The following is a 19,367-nucleotide window of genomic DNA, read 5'->3' on the forward strand; positions in this document are numbered from 1 at the left end:
ATGCAAACACACACACACACACTTGAAAAATTATATATTTCATGAATAAATTAGTTTCCTTCTGCACTGATCCGTCATGTAATTCACCATACTTTTTTTTTTTTTTTTTTTTTTTGTGACGCATAGCTTCTTGAGCGGCGACTGATTTAAAAGTACACCGTTTATGAGTTAGGCGCACATTAAAATACAGAGTTCCGAAAATATTCCACCTATAGCAAAAAAAAAAAAAGACAACGTGATGTTTTAAGAGGAAAAAAAAAAAAAAAAAAGTCCAGCCCGCCTTGGGTGAGATCCGCTCCGTGTTTTGCAGTCCTCCGTGCGGCTCAGTAAAATGGCTGTATGTAGCGGAGCCTCGTGTTGGTTGGGCTCGCTCCCTGCCTCTACCCGGGCTCAGTAACACAACTCCCACAACAATTTCTGTCGCTTTTTTTTTTTACGCATTGTATGGAGCCTCCATCATCTCTCTAACCCATTTACGGAACCGGAACCGGGGGGATGGCAGCCGGATTCGGTCCGGTGTGAGGGGCGGGAATGAATCGGCACAAGGATAAATGGTTCTAAACAATTATTTATATTCAATGCTAGCTTTTGATTGTGACTGACTCGCCGAGAGGGAGAGAGAGGTGGGGGGGGTATATCATGGCCGCTCAGGTCGCCACTCTGAACACTAGCCCGCCTTCCGAACTCAAAAAACCGGATCGAGACCCCAAGGAAGAGTCGGTTCCGGGGGAGAAGCAGTCGGACAAAAAGCAGCCGGGCTTGGAGAGCGGATCGCCGGGCCAGGGGGATCTGCAGGACGGGGCCGACGGTGGAAATGCAGGGGGAGGAGGGGAACCTGAGATGAAGAACGGGAATGGGAACCCGCCCAGGGCTAACAATAATACCCAGAATGACTCTGTCGGACCGGAGGGGAATAACCACCCCGGTTTGGTGCATCACCACGGTCCCGCTTTTCCTCCACCTTCGTACGGATACAGTCAGCACTACGGTCGGGCCCCTTTTCATCAACATGGCGGACAACAAAGCCCTGGCATGGCAGCTGCTGCGGGTCCGGTCGTGCAATCGAGCAACCTGATGGACCCGTATCAACCTAATTCCCACGAGCATGGCTTCTCCAACCACCAGTTTAACAATTACAACCCGTTCCCGAACAGGACTCCTTATCCCGGCCAGGCGTACGCCATGAACTCCCCTCGCAGCGCCCAGGCGCCGACAGCTGGGGGGCAGCCAGCTAAGCAGCAGCCACCAGCGGGAGGACCCACGGCGATGGCTGGATCTTACAGCAACCAGAGATACAACATCGGAAACCCTCAGCCTACATCCACACCGACGCTCAACAAGCTCCTGACGTCCCCCAGCTCGACGCGCGGATATCCAAACTACCCGTCGAGCGACTACAGCGGCCAAGAAGGAGCCAGTAAGGGACCAGCGGACATGGGCAGCAGCGGCCAGTACGGAGGGAGCAATCCGGGCTGGCAACAAAGGAGCCATCACCCGTCGCCTATGAGCCCGGGAAGCGGTGGGCAGCCGCTGGCTCGAAACCAGGTAAAAACCACATTATTACAGGGACGAGACGTCGGCTTTTTTAGCGCGTCTCCTTCCCTCCTCCTCGCCGCTTCTCAACGGAGCAGGCCAGCCATTGTCTGATACTAGTTCGCAAAGACTCTAAAATGGCTGCCTCTCGTGTGTGTGTGTTTTTTTTTACCCTTTTACACCAGCCCATTCAATAAGTGTCGTTTAAAATCCATTTATACAGACATGTAAGAACAGAAGAGACGCGCGTCGAGACGATATAAGTAGTTGAAACGATGTAAGGACGTTCAGGCAGCCGAGAAGGCCCGACTTTGAAAAGGGGCGAAAATACCGACGAGCAACGGCTCGTTTCGTCTCTTGAGCTGCCGTCTTTTATTCTCTTGAATTTAAACTCGTACTTTTCTACATGTGCATCTGCATTGTGCGGTTTTACGTGAAGGACGACGTGTTCTCGGGAGTTTATAAAGCGTGTGTGGCGGTGGATTTATGCTCGTCGTCGTTTGTCTTGTTTTCTTTGCCCCGATTTCGCTGTAATTTTTGCAGCCATGGCGGAAGGAATGTGTTGCGTTCACGCGTTTGTTTCACTTGGCTGGTGTGTTTTTAAATTGTTTAAAAGTCCCCGTAAGGTTATCAGGAGAGGGTTTAAATCCTTTTATCCTGCGGAGATTTATCGAGTCACCCCTGTGCTTGGGGGGTGGGGTGGGGGAGAGGGGAGGGAGGGGAAAAAAAGAAAAAAAAAAAAAAGCTTGCTGGACTCGCCATGCGTGCCTGTAAACAGTCAGCCCTGCTTTTTATGAGTGCAGCCTGCAAGATCGCTGTTTGCACTGGGATTTGAATTGTGGAGGTAAAATCCCACTGTCAGAGCCAGGAGATAGTTGGTCTTGGGTTGACATGCTAGCTGAAATCTGATTGGCTCCTCATCCGCTGCTCATGGCCATTTATAATTACATGTGATGCAGGGCAACAGTTGCTGATAAGGAGACACGGCATTAGCTCATCACAGGGTCACCAGGGGTAGTGCTGATCCACTCCTACTTTCAGCTCCACTTTTTACATGTGCTATTCAAGCAAATGGATCAGGTGTGGGTTTTTTTTTTTTATTCTTAATGCATGCCAAATATTTACCAAAAAAAATAAATAATTAGGGGAGGGTGGGGGTGGGGGCTTAATTATTACCTGTGTGTTACAGATGTGCAGCATGGTTTTAATTGTCCCACCAGAACCGGTGCTGACGCACAGTATGTGTACATCATTGTATATAAAATGTAGAGTGTTGTGTGTAATCCAAATAAAACTACAGAACAGCATCACTGCAGTTATTCTATTCACAACATAATCACGTATGACAACATCTGCTGCTCTGTTCTTCTTCTTTATTTATTGACATACCACGTTATTTGTCCCTGATGTTCTCAAGAGAAACCGATGGACCTCTTATGTTTTCTCGTGTTGCAAAATAGCAAAAAGGCCAATTTTGAGCTCTGTCTGTGAGGACATGTGGGCCCGTTTGCTGCTGTGTCTGGCATGCCACAAGTTTTGACTGTGACTGCAAAGAATTACACCCCCACCCCCACCCCCCCTCAAACCAATCAGAAGGCAGTCCACCATCTCTCACCCACCAAGGGAGTTTCCTCTCTGTCTTATGCAGATTAGCCATGTGCTGCTCTTATTTATTTCAATTCATTATCTGGGATCTTGCAAAATGTCACATAAGGCATTTTGCATACTGTTTTGTTAAAGGGCTGTTGTTGAGCCGAGGGTGCTTTTCTCAGCAAAGTGCACACATGGGGATTCACTGAGAGTAATGTAAGGGTCTACTTTAGATTTGGATTAAATCTTCTTTTGCTGAAATAATCTTGGATACCTGACCGTTTGGTGTGAAACAGTTTTTGTCGGAGGTGAGGGAACGATGGGCTCCTCAATGCGAGGCTCGAGTGAAGTGTAACCGTAGCTTGGGAACAATGATTTCACACCTTGTTTTTCACCCTAATAGTGTTTATACTATCTGCAGAGTTATAGAAGGAGTATGCTCTTGTACATTTTTCACTCTCGCCGGCTGTTGTGAAAGTACTTCCTTCATTTCTGGTGTCATTCATCTAGAGCCAAACTGCCTTCTCTGGGGAGAAAAAAAAAAAAAAGCTACTTGGACCAGGCTCAAAACAGGAGCACAGCTGGGATATGTTTAAGATTGGGCAGACTGCCCTCCATTCGAAAGTAGATATATATAGCACTGTTGACTTCTGCAACTATAGCAAAGTGAGGTAAAGAAATGAGGGTAATGACTGTGGGAAATAAGGTGAAAAAGGCTCAATTTCCCCATTCACTGATGCTTATTTTTATACATTTGGGTATGAAAATATTGCACACTGCAGCCAAGTGTTTTACAACCTTTGAAGAAAATGCTGTAGTGGCATAATTAGTGTGAGGAGGTCTGCTTGTAAGCTGCAGCTTCTGTTAATTCAATTTCCCATGTTGTATAGTTGTTGACTGAATTCATGTTTTTATGTTCTTACCATGTCCAGCCACCTAGTCCCATGGACCCAATGGGAAAAATGAGAAGTCAGCCATATGGAACAGGCGGTCCATACGGTCAGCAGTCACAGCAAGGGCCTCCTACAGGTCCACAACCAGGACCTGGTTACCCTGGTCAGAGTTATGGCCCGCCAGGTCCCCAGCGATACCCAGTGGGAATGCAAGGACGTACCCCTGGAGGGATGGGTGGCATGCCGTATGGCCCACAGGTATTTTGGTTCATTCAGAATTATGTCTCTTTATTTTAATCTTTAGACACAAACACATTAAGACGGTAAACACACTGTAGGCGGCATGGGTGCTGATTTGTGTTTGGGTCTTCTATTTAGATGGCATCTTACGGACAGCAGGGACCAGGCGGCTATGGCTCTCAGGGCCAGGCACCATATTATGGCCAGCCAGGCCAGGGGCCTCACACAAGTCAGCAACAAACCCCATACTCTCAGCCCCCACCTGGACAACCTGGAGGCCAGACACCTTACCCAGGGCAACCCCACCCAACGCCAACATCTGTTCCACACACCCAGGGAGGACCACCCTATCAGCAGCCCCACATGCCCCCCCAGTCCCAGGGTCCACTGCCAGGTCCATCCCAAGGGCCCCCACAGTCTCAGCCACCTTATTCTCAAGCCTCAGCGCCACAGTCTGGCCAGTCTCCCTACGCCCAGCAGCAGGGTCCTCCCAGTCAGGCCCCACAGCAGCCAAGTTCCCAGGCTGCCCCCGGATCACAAGGCCCGTCCAACTTCCCCGGATCCACGCAGGGGCCTCAGCAGCCCCCCTCGCAGCAACAGCAGTCACAGTCTCACCCACAGCAGCCACCGGGACATAGCCAACACCCACAGGGGCAGCCTGTAGCTTACCCGCAGAACCCGCAGAACCCACAGAACCCGCAGCAGAACCCACAGCAGAACCCGCAGCAGCAGCAGCAGCAGCAGCAGCAAGCACAACAGTCACCTTATCAGCGTTTTCCTCCTGTACAACAACAGCAGGTACAAGCCTCTGTCATGATTATATTCACATTATAAATTTCTCTGTGTGTGTTTCTGTATCTCTGTCAGTACACTTAAGCATGTGTTCTTTTGTTCATTAGGAGGTATCCCAAGACTCATTTCAGTCCAACGCCCCTCCATCCACTCAGCCTAAATCTGGCCCAGAGGACGGTCAAGGCCGCCCCTCCAGCCTTCCGGTCAGTTCTGCTTGTTTTATCACCGCTGGAACATAAAAGCCTTTTTTCACACTGTGTTTTCGCTTTTCACCGTAATATAAGACAGTTACCTTATCTTTCTATCTTATAGTTTTTATACACATTAGTTTTATCTCTTTTCAAAGTGATGACAGTGTGAGGCTCATAAAATCCAAAGTTAACTTTGTGTTACTTTACATATCAGCTGTTATTGTTTTAAAAGCTTACTTTTTCCTGCTTGCTCGTGTTGTGGCTGCTGTGCTCTTCGTTCCTCAGTGATTTTGGACTTTGTGTGCTGCTGCTGCTGCACTTGTGTGGTTGTTGAGGCACAGCTTCAAGGCTGATGCTTGTGGAAAACATGCTGTGTAAATGAGGTGGGGCGCTTTGGGCTGATGAGAAATATAACAAGTAAACAGTGGTGCAAACCAAACAACCAAACTGGGACCATTTTAACATATGGTTTCAGTCCAGTTCTGAGCCGATTCGCTTTGATTGTGGTGTGAAGGCAAAGGGACAAAACAGTATTTTGTGATAAAACATTTTTTTTAAATAATAATCATTATTATTAGCATACATTTAAAAGCTAAACGTCAAATATATCCATCTGTGGTTCCTGAACTGTATAGAAAGTGATCCTGTAATTGATCCACATAACTAATGGTAATGTGAATAATTTTGTAACCACGGTAATACGTCTGCACACGAGTAAAAATCAGTTTAAGCTTGTCTGTTGTGCTTGAAGCCTCTGTATACTTTGTCAGTTCATGAAGTCCATTGAAAAGACAGATTGGTCCCGCAGTAATGATTCCGAAATATTTCTGTACAAGACGATTAATCTTTGTCCTGTCTCAACCTATTTGTCATTATTCGTAACATGCAATCTGTTTGCAGCCAACAATAATAGCCCACAGATAATATTCATTAGCAGTTATTTCTCAGTGAGCTCTTTGTGCCTCGAGAGAACATAAATATAAACGCATGAAGCATCACAGTGCAGATTGACCAGTCACCAGAACTTGATGTGTCCATGTGCGTCTTGATGATGCAGGATGACATCACCAAAACAATCCGATCACCGAGTCCCCTCATCAGTATGAACAACTTGATGTTACACATACTTGGCCTGTTTGTTAAAGAGTCAGTGTGAATGTGAACCGGATCAGAACTAAAATGCAGCAGTGTATCATATCTTTTTTTCTGGATCGAAGCACAGGTTTGAAAATGCCCCAAAAAATCTGAGATGAATACAAGAGACTTTGTTTGTGTATTGAAATCACATGGGGAGGCTGGCGCTACATGCTGACTCTGCTTGCATCCTACAAACCTTGGTAACCATGACAACCCCCGGCACTAATGCACACTCACTTTTTCTTTGAGAAAGATAAATAAGGACAAAGGCCTCCGGGTGTGTGTGTGCGCGCGCGCGCGTGTGTGTGTGTGTGCGTGTGTGTGTGTGTGAGGTAATCTGCCACTAATGTCTTAACAACACAGAGGGGAATTGCAGCATGCTGATACTACAACCAGCATATGAAATAAACATAATATTTTAGAAAGTTTGGATTAATCTGTTTGCAAATTAAAAGACACTTGACTATTTTTGCATGTTGTTTTTTGACTGTTTGTTGACTGTACCTGTGCTCTCTCCTGCATGTGTCTCCAGGACCTGTCGGGGTCCATCGATGACCTGCCCACAGGTACAGAGGGGGCCCTGAGTCCCGGCGTGAGCACGTCAGGTGTGTCAAGCAGCCAGGGCGAGCAGAGCAACCCCGCTCAGTCGCCCTTCTCTCCCCACACGTCCCCCCACCTGCCAGGCATCCGAGGGCCTTCACCTTCCCCAGCTGGCTCCCCTGCCAGCGCAAGCACACCCCGTACTGGGCCGCTGTCACCCGCCAACATACCAGGTGGGCTGAACACTCCCAGTGAAATGTGACATATGATCTGTAACAGCGCTGACGTTTGTGATCGAGACACAGTGTGAATGTGAAACCACTGACCATTGTCTCTTGAACCATTAAACATCTGTAGGTTGGTTTTTTTTTGCCAATTTACTGGTACTTTGCTATGAAGAGCATCTACACAGTGTTGTCATGACGGTTTTAGTTCTATCATTTAGTTACACATTTAATGGAGAGCACTAACGGGAACTAAACGTTTTTTTTTTAAATACATTTTTATGCTAAACTGATACGATTATACACTCAAACCTGGATTTTCCTTCTTTAAAATATTTCCTTAAGAGCTTTAAAGATAGAGAAAGTTATCACCACAGTGCGTAACATGTTTTTTTCATTCCTTTGAACTTCATTGAAGCCCGATGACGCTCCACAGTAATTGGCAGCATTAAAACTTAGCCTGCTATATTTGGTTTCCTCTGGCACCTCGAGAGCTCGGCTACACTCTAAAATGTTTTAGTTTTGTTTGGTTGGACAATGCCTGTTCACAAAACATACATTTGCGGGGAATGACGTATCAATGATGAATGAGTAGAACGGTGGGCGGTTGAAAGCTTGAACTTGAGTAAAACGCTGACTGCTGCCATGTTACCATAACTACCATAATGTTACTTTGCTGGGTTTTCTTGTTGGTGTAAATGGATTTCTGTCTTGCAAAAGTTTAAACTTGTAACATGTTGACGTAGGGGACATTTTATATGTAGTAGTTCAACTTTTACCATATTCACGGATTCAGAATTTTTCAAAGGCGGTGTGGATGTCATTTATTTTTAAATTTCTAACTACGTGGACACAAATTATCATCAAAAAAGTATTTTTAAGTATCTTTAAGAATATCTTTGAATCAGAGTCACCATTGTAGTCCCTTATTGTACCCCTCTGGAGCTCTCACCAACCTAATTATTATTGTTTAGGGACCCAGATGCCTCCCAGGCCATCGAGTGTGCAGTCAGATGGGAGCCTACACCCTGCGATGAGCCAGTCTCCTATGGCCCAGGACAGAGGTATGTTGCTGTCCAAAGGCAAAGTGTACATTGAAATATGTCTAGACTCTTTGTTGTTGCATGTGAGTCTGAGCACTGTCTCTTCTCTTGCCCTCTTTCAGTGTTCGTGCAGAGAAACCCTCAGATGCCCCCTTACGGCTCCCCCCAGTCCGCCTCTGCACTGTCTCCACGCCAGTCCTCTGGGGGACAGATGCATCCTGGGATGGCCCCATATCAACAGAACAACTCCATGGGTGGCTACGGGCAGCAGGGAGGACAATATGGCCCCCAAGGTTTGTACTTTTTAAATTGTCTCTGGTTTGAATCTAAGAAAAAGCTTGATTTTGTTCTGTGATACTGTTTTAAGAAATTGCTTCTAGAGAGGGAATATTTTTGGCTTAAATTTTGATCTATAAAGGTTTTCCTCTTAATTTACGATCCATTTGTAAAGTTTGCTCTTGTACATATCCCACTAGACAAACCTATGGAATATATCTTCCTGCCTCAGGAATACCATGCTGTTGTTGGTCCCTCCCTCTGACTGTTGCAGCTATTTATAGCTGTGAAGCATAGAGTCAGCTGACATAGCAGAGCTCCTGTCAGTAGAGCTGAAACTGTGACAAAGGCTTGTTGCTCTGGGTGCATAGCTCTCCCTGCTAGCTAGGGAAAAGTCTGTGTCACAGTTTTTTAAGGAAAAGACTGTCATAGTTATAACACAGCACTTTTAACTTTCGGGTGTTGCAGTGGTTTTCTGTTTTTTTCAGACCAGCGTTCAGTTCCAGCTAAGGGATTACTTTAACTGATTTTGTTTTTCTTTTGGTTATATTGTCATCTCTAGGTTATCCCCGGCAACCTGGTTATGGCAACATGCCCAATGCCAACTACCCTGGTCCAGGCATGGGCTCAATGAACCCCATGGCGGGACAGGGTGGAGGGCCGCCATATGCTGGCATGCCTCCAGGAAGGATGCCTCCTAATCAAATAGGAGCTCGTCCCTATGCCCCCAACATGGCCCCCAACATGGCCCCCAACATGCCTCCCAACATGCCTCCCAACATGCCTCCCAACATGGCCCCCAACATGCCTCCCAACATGGCCCCCAACATGCCTCCCAACATGGCCCCCAACATGCCTCCCAACATGCCTCCCAACATGCCTCCTAACATGCCCCCTAACATGCCCCCTAACATGCCCCCTAACATGGGCAACATGCCACCTCAGGTTGGCTCAGGAATGTGTCCTCCTCCAGGGATGAAAAGAAACCCCCAGGATCCCACAGCCATGCAACATCCTGCCACCAACTCCATGCACAACAGGTTGGTTACCAATTTTTTCTCAAGTGCCTTTACCACAAAGCAATATTCAAGGACTTCTCCCTTGTGTTTTTATATAAACTACCTGTACAGTACTTTGTCACAGCATCTTATATATTTTCTTCTTTGTCCAGGATGCCTGGTTACCCCAACATGTCTCCAGGCATGATGGGCTCTGGCCCACCGTATGGCCCTCCGATGAATAACATGCCTGGAATGATGAACACTCCAGGTGGATCACCTTATCCCATGGGGCCAAACATGGCCAATAACACAAGTGGTAAGTTGTACAGAGATGGCTGCACGTGGCTGTTCTCTTTTTTTTAAGTGTCAACTTTTCAGCCAATTTCAACCACTGTCATTGTGTTTAGGTATGGCTTCGAGTCCAGAGATGAACAATAAGATGAATAACAAAGTAGATGGGGGTGTAACCCCTAAACCTGAACCCAAATCGAAGGTAACCTGTCTGCTGTAATAACAGAGGTTGACCATCTCATTTTCCTTCAGTGGCTGTAGAAACTCTGTCGGATTTCCACTCCGTTTTAAAACTGATTTCCTATATCTTTTACACAATACAGAAATCCAACTCTTCCACCACAACCAATGAAAAGATAACACGCCTGTATGAGTTGGGACCCGAGCCGGAGAGGAAGGTGTGGGTGGACCGTTATTTGGTCTTTATTGAAGAAAAAGCCATGCCCATGACCAACCTGCCCGCTGTAGGACGCAAACCGCTCGACCTCTTCCGGTTATATATGTCAGTCAAAGAGATCGGAGGAATGGCACAGGTTAATATGCCTTTTTTTTTTTTTTAAAACGATGAATTACAGAGTACTTGTGTTGCTTGCTCTCCATTGTCTTTCTTGTCTAATTGTCTTGTGTGTTTGTGTCTCAGGTGAGTAAGAATAAGAAATGGCGCGATCTGGCCACTTCCTTGAATGTGGGTACGTCCAGCAGTGCTGCCAGTTCTTTGAAGAAACAGTACATCCAGTGTCTGTACGCCTTTGAGTGCAAAATCGAGCGTGGTGAAGACCCTCCTCCTGAGATCTTTACAGACAACAAAAAGAACCAACCTGCTAAAGTCCAGCCACCCTCTCCAGGTTAGAGACATAAACACTTCAGTAAAACACATCGATGCAATTTCAAAACCAACAAAAATTCACAACTTGCTGTATTGCAGTGTCATTAAAGTCACCTGCTATGTCTGTCTTCTTCTCTCTCCTTTCAAACTGAAGCATCCCTCTGCTCCACAGCTGGGTCAGGCTCTCTGCAAGGTCCTCAGACACCCCAGTCCACCAGCAGCTCCATGGCTGAGGGTGGAGACCTAAAGCCTCCCACTCCGGCCTCCACTCCTCATACACAAATGCCCCCCATGCCACCCGGGTCAAGGTGACCGTCTATTAAGATTTTACCAGTGGATCTTGGCTTCCGAAAGACATTATTATGATCAGTGGAACTCATTTTCTTTGGTTTCTTTCACTTCAAATTTTCCCTCCCTGCACCATTGCCTCTCCCGTAGGAGCAGTGTTAACCTGCAGGACCCTTTCTCTGAAGGAAGCGACCCTGCTTTCCCCCGGAAGAATATGACACCCAACTCCACCTATCAGTCCAGCATGAACACACCAGACATGCAAGGTCGAATGGGCCCCTACGAACCCAACAAGGACCCCTTTGGAAACATGCGGAAAGGTAGGTGAACTGAATGGACAAGAGCTGAATGTTGTCGTAGAAGCTCAGTTAATCTCAGCTAATTAATCAGTTCAGTTTATCAGTTGTTAATGTGCTGTAATTCTGAATATATTTGCAGTCGGGGAGCAGTTTCTACCTGCCAACCAGGGCCCGAACAGTGGGGTGGGTGACCAGCAGCAGCAGCAGCAGACGCCACAACAACAACAACAACAACAACAACAACAACAGCAGCAGCAACAACAGCAGCCTCCATTCAACAGAGGACCGCCTGGGGCCTTGGGCACGATGCCAATGGGGCCCCGACAGCAGTTTCCTTATGGACCAGGCTACGACAGGAGGTAAGAATCATTGAATGGAAGATGGCATTTTCAAGGTCACTGAACACTGCTGATTATAACCAGGTATTTTTATGGATCAGCCAAACCTCAGAGGTCCCATTCAAGTCAGGGAAAGTAAGAATGATTACTCAATTTCAAAAGTGAATTGATTTACATTTCATTGAAGTTCAGAAAATGCCCAATAGTTAGCTGTCTTTTTATATACTTAGGCTCTAAGTGAGTTATGAACTGCCATTGTTTTATGTGGTTTTGTTTTGGACTCAAAAATCAAATAGGATCTTAAACACGAGAAAGAAATGTGATTTTTGGAAAGACGGTAGTACGTGTCATGTTGTGAAGTGAGCGATCCACTTCAATAGTTGGCATTCATGAAATCCATTTTTTTATTTCATTTTATTTTTCACTTTTCGTTATTCTAATTAGTAGTATTTCTCTCTGACATGGGGACTTTGATACTCTGTGTTTTGAGAAAGAAGAAAAGTTTTGCTGCGCTGAAAAATAGATCAACAGAAATAATTAACTAAAAAAATAAAATGTTATTCTTACTTAAGACTTAAATGTATTCTTAACTGACAGCAGTAGTTTATCTTGTATGGACAGTCAGGAATAAGCTGCTTGTCTAAAACTTTAAATGGGTACACAGCAGTCAAAAAGGTATATTAACAACAAAAGGCCAAAATTCTACCAAGCAGTATTTAAATTTTGGTAGTTTTATTCAAGATTTTCTTCCCATTTGCCAGTTTCTGCACACGCAGTACTGGCCCTTTAGATCATAACAAATTAAGGCTCTATATCAGGTTTTTCTGAGCACCATTAATACCACTATTAACTCACTTGTGTCACTATTTTGTCACCAAACTGGATGCTTAATTTGGGTCATTCAAAAAATAAATGTTAGTAGTCACAGTCTTTGGAGCCAGATAATCTTTGTATTGACCTTTTGTGACTGTAACCTCAGTTTTCTGCTTCTTTTTTTTTTTTCTTTTCTTTTCAGATGAGGTCTAGCACAATTTTTATGTAGCAAAATATGGGGGGGGGAGAAAAAAAAATCCTACCATGTGTATTGTCTTGCTTTTCCTAGATCGGAGCAAGGAATGGGCCCAGAGGGCAGCATGGGATCCGGTGCTCCTCAGCCAAACCCTATGATGCCTGCCAACGCCGACACGGGGATGTATTCGCCAAATCGCTTCCCACCACAGCAGCCACGGTCAGTTCACATAAGCACTTGTTTGGCAAGCGTCTTGGGTTTAAAGCCACTGTCAGAGGAAACGGATCTTTCTTCAGATAACACAAATATAATGCTATTGTGAATCTTAATAAATACATTTTTGAAGTCTCGGAAGGTTGAAAGATGACTGAAATTCGTTAGTCTCTTTAAGACAGCCTATTTCATGCAGTTGTATGATTATGGGCGGCACAGTGGCGCAGTGGTTAGCATTGTCGCCTCACCGCAAAAAGGTTCCAGGTTCGAATCCGGTCCTGGGCCTTTCTGTGTGGAGTTTGCATGTTCTCCCTGTGCTTGCGTGGGTTCTCTCCGGGTTCTCCGGCTTCCTCCCATCACCCAAAAACATGCACCTCAGGTTGGTTGGCGCCGCGGTCGTGGCAGCCTGTTGCAGCAGCTCCCCCTCGGGATGCTGCCGTAGCGAAAGAATTTCCCCTCGGGGATTAATAGAGTACAATAAAATTTAAAAAAAGTAATGTCACATTATTTTGATATTTATCATTTTGACAAATACTTATCAGAACATACTCAAACCATGACTTGGAGCTTTTTTGTCATCCTTTGGGGTGAAATATTTACTTCCAATGTTACTTGATGCTCCTAGCTAGTTGGACTGGGCTTTCATTTTATGGGAATGTAAGACGCTTACACACACACACACACACACACACACACACACACACACACACACACAGAGTTGTATTGACTGAAAGGTACTTTGAACGTGTAAATCCTATTTAAATTGTCAAGAGGCTGGTATTACTCACCAACTACAGCATAGTACAGTTAAAAAAAATCAGAGCTGTGTCTTTATATTGAATATTTACATTTGCTGTTTCCACTAAATATTAAAAGTTTTCTCCCCCCCCCCCCCCCCCCCCCCCCCCCCCCCCCCCCCCCCCCCCCCCCCCCCCCCCCCCCCCCCCCCCCCCCCCCCCCCCCCCCCCCCCCCCCCCCCCCCCCCCCCCCCCCCCCCAGAAAGAAAAAAAAATCATATTGATACAACAAAGTCAAGTATGATGGAGGCAAAATAAAATGTGAGTCTGAAACTGAACAAAAAGGAAAATCTGGTCTTTTTTGGTTGTAAATACATTATTGTGCACTGTGATGCTGATTGTGTGTCTGACCATGCATGCCTAACAGTGGGGCTGTTATTAACTTAATGAGAGGTGCATAATAATTTCATGGCATGATGTTTGCAGGCATGATTCCTATGGTAATCAGTATCCTGGACAGGGAACGCCCCCTACTGGCTCCTACCCAAACCAGCAACCTGGAATGTACCCTCAACAGCAGGTAAATGATCCATCTGCAGTACACCAACTCCCACTATTCTCAGTACACCGATACTATCGAAGTTGTACTTTGAGATATATTTTTTCTTTTCGATGCAGCTGGTGTGTTATGATTGTAGATTTTTTTTTTGAAGAGGAAACTTTATAGTGAGCCATTTTATTTGTTTTACAACAGGTTCATTGAAATGGTGTGTAATGAATTTGTCTCTCTGCACCTTATTATCTGTAGAGTTACAAGCGTCCTGTGGAAGGCGGTTACCCTCCATCAAAGCGCCATGAGTCAGAGTACAGTGGGCCCTTCCCTGGTGGACAACAAGCACCGCAGCAGCAGCAGCAACAGCAATCAGGCACCTCTGCCCCTTCTTCAGGACAGCAGGAGTCTTACAATCAGTACAGCGGCAGTGGGCCCTATCCTGGCACTGATCGCCGTCCACCTGGACCCGGCAATCAGTTCCCTTTTCCCTTTGGTCGTGAACGGTTGCCGGGAGCGACGGGGCCCAATGCTCAACCCAATATGCCCCCTCAGATGATGCAGTCAGGCCCTGAGGGTCCTCAGGGAGGCATGTGGCAGGGACCTCGAGACATCAACTATCAGAACTACCCCAGTCGACAGGGTGGCCCCGGGGCCCCACCCCAGGGACCCGGTTTCCCCGGCATAAACCGCTCGGAGGAGATGATGTCACCAGAACAGCGCATGAATCACGATGGCCAGTGGGGGGGTCAGATGGGCCCTCGGCAGCCTTCCTATGGTCCGGCTGGGCCTGGCCAACCCATGCCTCGCTCAGTACAGTCCAACTACCAGCCCCCTCAGGGGGTGCAGAACCACATTCCACAGGTGTCCAGCCCAGCCTCTATGCCCCGCCCCATGGAGAGCAGGACATCACCCAGTAAATCCCCCTACATGCACGGAGTAATGAAGATGCAGAAGGCCGGCCCCCCGGTGCCTGCGTCTCACATAGTGCCCCCTCCGGTGCAGTCGCCTCTAATAAGGCGAGACATGCCTTTTCCCCCAGGATCTATAGAAGCTTCCCATCCTGTCCTAAAACCACGGCGGAGACTCACCATGAAAGATATTGGTATGACTATAGATTATAAATGTTGAACACATCTTCTCGTCTTGACCTTCTTCATTATTGACAACACTGTCGAAATGAATTACTGCTGACAAAGTACTTGGTACTAATTTATTTTGTTGTCTTGATTTCTTAGGCACCCCGGAGGCCTGGAGGGTCATGATGTCGTTAAAGTCTGGTTTATTGGCCGAAAGTACGTGGGCCTTGGATACCATTAACATTCTCCTGTATGATGACGGCAGTATTTCCACCTTCGATCTCAACACGGTGAGACCTAATTTTGAGCCCTTCATGAAGCTTTATAGCAGATTACTTGGTGATTGTGTGTCTAATATTTGATGTATTTGTCTTCTGTCTTCAGTTGCCGGGCCTCCTGGAGTTGGTGGTTGAGTATTTCAGACGATGCCTCATTGAAATCTTTGGTATTCTGCGAGAGTATGAGGTTGGGGACCCCGGCCAGAGGACACTACTTGATCCTGATGCCTTGAAACGAGACTGGGGCGGCACGGACGAACCACGGGTTGAGGATATGGAACAAGAGGAAGAAGATGACGAAGATGAGGAGGAACGAGAAGCAGAGGGGCCAGCTCGTGTGAAAGAGGAGGAAGATGAGCAGAAATGCACTCGGGGTCAGGACGAGAAGACCGAAAATGAGGAGAGGAAGAGCAAGGGTTCTTCATCTGAGCAGAAAGGCTCATCGACATCCTCACCGGCCCATGAGAGACCCAAACAGGCCAGCAAGTTTGACAGGTTTCCCCTGAAGGTGGTGCGAAAGAAGGACCCATTTGTGGCTGCACAGTCAAATAATCACGGCAAACTGCAAGAGTTTGACAGTGGGTTACTTCACTGGAGTGCTGGAGGGGGAGACTCGACAGAACACATCCAGACCCACTTTGAACCGCGCAAAGACTTCTTGGAAACTCGAGAGCGAATACCCGTGCCCACAATTTTACTGAAGCGACGAGTCCCAGAAGAACACGTTCGGGAAAATGGTTTGCCTGCTGAGGAGGAAAAAAGGAAGCATCAAGATGAGGAAGAAAGGCCAAAAGACACATCTTTCTCAGAGAAAGCAGAGAAAGTCTCAGTGAAGGCAAGCGCCTCTCCGAGCAGTGACGAGGAGAGGAAAACAGATTCTGAGACAAAGGCAGTGGAGAAAGGCTCTAAAAGTCACCAGGAGAACAACAGACCCATTCCTTTCCCCGAAAGTATTTTAACCCAGCAGGCTCAGCAGACGGGCACCATCCTGGAGGACGAGCCTCACAGCAAAGACGAGGGGCCGCTCATTGCACTCGCAACCTGGCAGGATTCTTTAGCCCGGCGCTGCATTTGTGTCTCCAACATTGTCCGCAGCCTCTCCTTTGTGCCAGGCAATGACCACGAGATGTCCAAACATCCCGGGCTGCTGCTGCTACTGGGGCGCCTGATCCTGCTCCACCACCGACACCCTGAGCGCAAGCAGGCCCCGCTCACCTACGAGAAGGATGAGGATTCAGACGAGGGAGTGGGCCAGAGGGATGAATGGTGGTGGGACTGCCTCGAGCTCCTGAGGGAGAACACATTGGTCACTTTGGCAAACATTTCAGGCCAACTAGACCTCTCCATCTACCCCGAGAGCATCTGCTTGCCGCTGTTTGATGGTCTTCTCCATTGGGCCGTCTGCCCCTCAGCAGAGGCCCAGGACCCCTTCCCCACACTGGGCCCCCACAGTGCGTTGTCACCTCAGAGACTGGTCCTGGAGACGCTAAGCAAGCTAAGCATCCAAGACAACAATGTGGACCTCATCTTGGCCACTCCACCATTCAGTCGGTTGGAGAAACTGTATGGGAACTTGGTGCGGCTAATCGGAGACAGAAAGATTGCGGTGTGCAGGGAGATGGCCGTGGTCCTGCTGGCCAACCTGGCCCAGGGTGATACTATGGCAGCCCGAGCAATCGCTGTTCAGAAGGGCAGTGTGGGCAACCTGCTGGGCTTCCTGGAGGACAGTCTGGCTGCCACACAGCTCCAACAGAGCCAGAGCTCTCTACTACACCTACAGGGGATGCACTTCGAGCCCACAAGCCCGGACATGATGCGGCGAGCAGCCCGGGCTCTGCACGCCTTAGCTAAGGTGGAGGAGAACCACTCAGAGTTCACACTACACGAGTCCAGACTCCTCGACCTCTCAGTGTCTCCCCTAATGAACTCGCTGGTTTCTCATGTTATCTGTGATGTACTCTTTTTGATCGGCCAGTCATGACAGCTGTAGGGAGCCGTGGCTCCACTTTTTGGGGGGTTTTAACCCCAATCCCCTCCTCCCTGGTATCCTGGCTTGTGTGTGTGTAACAGGGCAAGAAAAGTTCAAGTGACTGTCTTTAATTTATGAAAATCCTTCAGATTCCATTCTCTGAGCCCTCCCCAAGCCAGCCTTGCTCAAGGGGGGCGGGGGGATCACAGAGCTGTGGTGGATTACAAAACCAGAGAGATGCCGACAAAGTGACACTACTCGCGACATGAATGCCAACCGGATGATACAGAGCAGAGCACCACAGTTGGGACACTGTTCTGCACTTTGGGGAAAAGTACTTTTTAATAAAGATAAATAAATGAATAAATAAATAGCTGAAAAACAAAAACTGTAACCAAAGTTGCTGTCTCGTTTACAGTGAGTTTGGGAGACGCAGTGTGCCCTAGCTCTCCCCTCGAGGGCACAATGAGTCTGTAACTGGTTGACGTTCAGAGGTGAAGCAGACTGACAAAGTGGCCTACTGGTTATAGTTGCTGTAGTTGGATTCTCACCAGTCAGCCCGACAGTAGACAAAGTGCTGTCAATAGACACCTTCACCGGGGAGGCCTGTGCAGTGTGCAGTAGATTGTAGGACATTTTCTGTACCGTACTGCTCTTGAGTGTAAGCATTCTGTAACACACGTTTCACACAGAAGCTGACCATGCAGCTCCTCTAGAGTTTTGAGGTCATTTTAGTTTGGTGTTAAACAGAAAATGGCTTTCTTCCCCAAAGTATCGAGAACCTACAACACCCTTACCTCCTCTTATCCCTTGATTGTATGAATACCCTTATGAAAAGAAATCACCTCTTAGGACTGGTTTTCAACTTCAAATACAGCTTTGCTGTGGTGTATATATAATGTTGTACATTATACTTCCTTTCTCTGTGTCCGTCTCTGTCTGTGTCACTATTCTCACACTTGTTATTGGTGAGGGATGGAGGCTGACATGCGAGTTTGGTCCGTGACCTCCAGTCCCCACCGATTAGACCCACTCCTCTGGTTTCTCCACAGCTCCTTAGTATGGCAGACACGGCTCAAACCTGTTATCTCCTGGTACAACGAAAATAAACTAGATGAAGTACACGTTTGACAAATTTTCTCCAGTCATGGGTTCTGCATATTTGTATTTCAGACTATGTAGCTAAGACAACATGTAAATTCCCCCCTTTCCCTTTTTTGGCTCAATGAATATCATTTATTCAGTATGAAATCTTTATACTATATGTTCCACGTGGTAAGAATAAATGTACATTAAATCTTCGTAAGCTGTTTGGTGGTTTCGTTCTTTTGGAATATAATGACCTCTTCTGGACAAACAGGTGTGAATTCACACAAAATTAAGTTGGCAGAAATCCTGATATTCACCTTCACTGCTCAGAAAATTGAAGGAAACATTCAGTAGTCTCAACTTCACTGTTTGTATTAACTTTATTATTGTTTTTTATGTTTCGGTCGGCATTAATGTAAATTAGCACCACAGCCCCTGGTGGGTGGTTTCATTTTAACTTCAGGTTACATAACACAAAAGGAACACAAAAAGGCTTTTCTTTATATTTTATCCACACTGTTACTGGCCACCTAAGCCCAATATTTAGGCATACATCTTGATCCAATGAGAAAAGGAAACAATGACACTACATCTCAACAAATACATATGTAGATGATATATATATGTATATATATACAGTGGGGCAAAAAAGTATTTAGTCAGCCACCAATTGTGCAAGTTCTCCCACTTAAAAAGATGAGAGACGCCTGTAATTTTCATCATAGGTACACTTCAACTATGAGACAGAATGGGGGGAAAGAATCCAGGAAATCACATTGTAGGATTTTTAATGAATTAATTGGTAAATTCCTCGGTAAAATAAGTATTTGGTCACCTACAAACAAGCAAGATTTCTGGCTCTCACAGACCTGTAACTTCTTCTTTAAGAGGCTCCTCTGTCCTCCACTCGTTACCTGTATTAATGGCACCTGTTTGAACTT

General features: G+C 46.7%; 1 protein-coding gene across 2 annotated transcripts; it reads left to right on the forward strand.

The window, feature by feature from the left end:
* The first annotated feature begins 329 nt into the window (after window positions 1-329).
* arid1aa (AT-rich interaction domain 1Aa) lies at window positions 330-18,647 on the forward strand. Of its 2 annotated transcripts, none has more exons than XM_069693299.1 (20): window positions 330-1,545; window positions 4,056-4,274; window positions 4,395-5,054; window positions 5,156-5,251; window positions 6,909-7,149; window positions 8,115-8,204; window positions 8,306-8,476; window positions 9,022-9,499; window positions 9,631-9,776; window positions 9,868-9,953; window positions 10,075-10,284; window positions 10,392-10,596; window positions 10,732-10,885; window positions 11,016-11,185; window positions 11,304-11,523; window positions 12,605-12,730; window positions 13,948-14,041; window positions 14,270-15,116; window positions 15,250-15,380; window positions 15,475-18,647. In XM_069693299.1, exons 1-20 carry the CDS (start codon window positions 640-642, stop codon window positions 17,347-17,349), a joined length of 7,125 nt encoding a protein of 2,374 aa, XP_069549400.1. In that variant the 5' UTR covers window positions 330-639; the 3' UTR covers window positions 17,350-18,647. The 2 variants fall into 2 exon arrangements, with proteins under 2 accessions (XP_069549400.1, XP_069549401.1); XM_069693300.1 differs by having other exon boundaries at window positions 11,022-11,185.
* The last annotated feature ends 720 nt before the right edge of the window (window positions 18,648-19,367 follow it).

The sequence above is a fragment of the Brachyistius frenatus genome, unplaced genomic scaffold, assembly GCF_029030835.1.
Source record: "Brachyistius frenatus isolate BFR_SWC_R1_liver_20210118 unplaced genomic scaffold, ASM2903083v1 Contig_14, whole genome shotgun sequence".
Lineage (NCBI taxonomy): Eukaryota > Metazoa > Chordata > Actinopteri > Embiotocidae > Brachyistius > Brachyistius frenatus.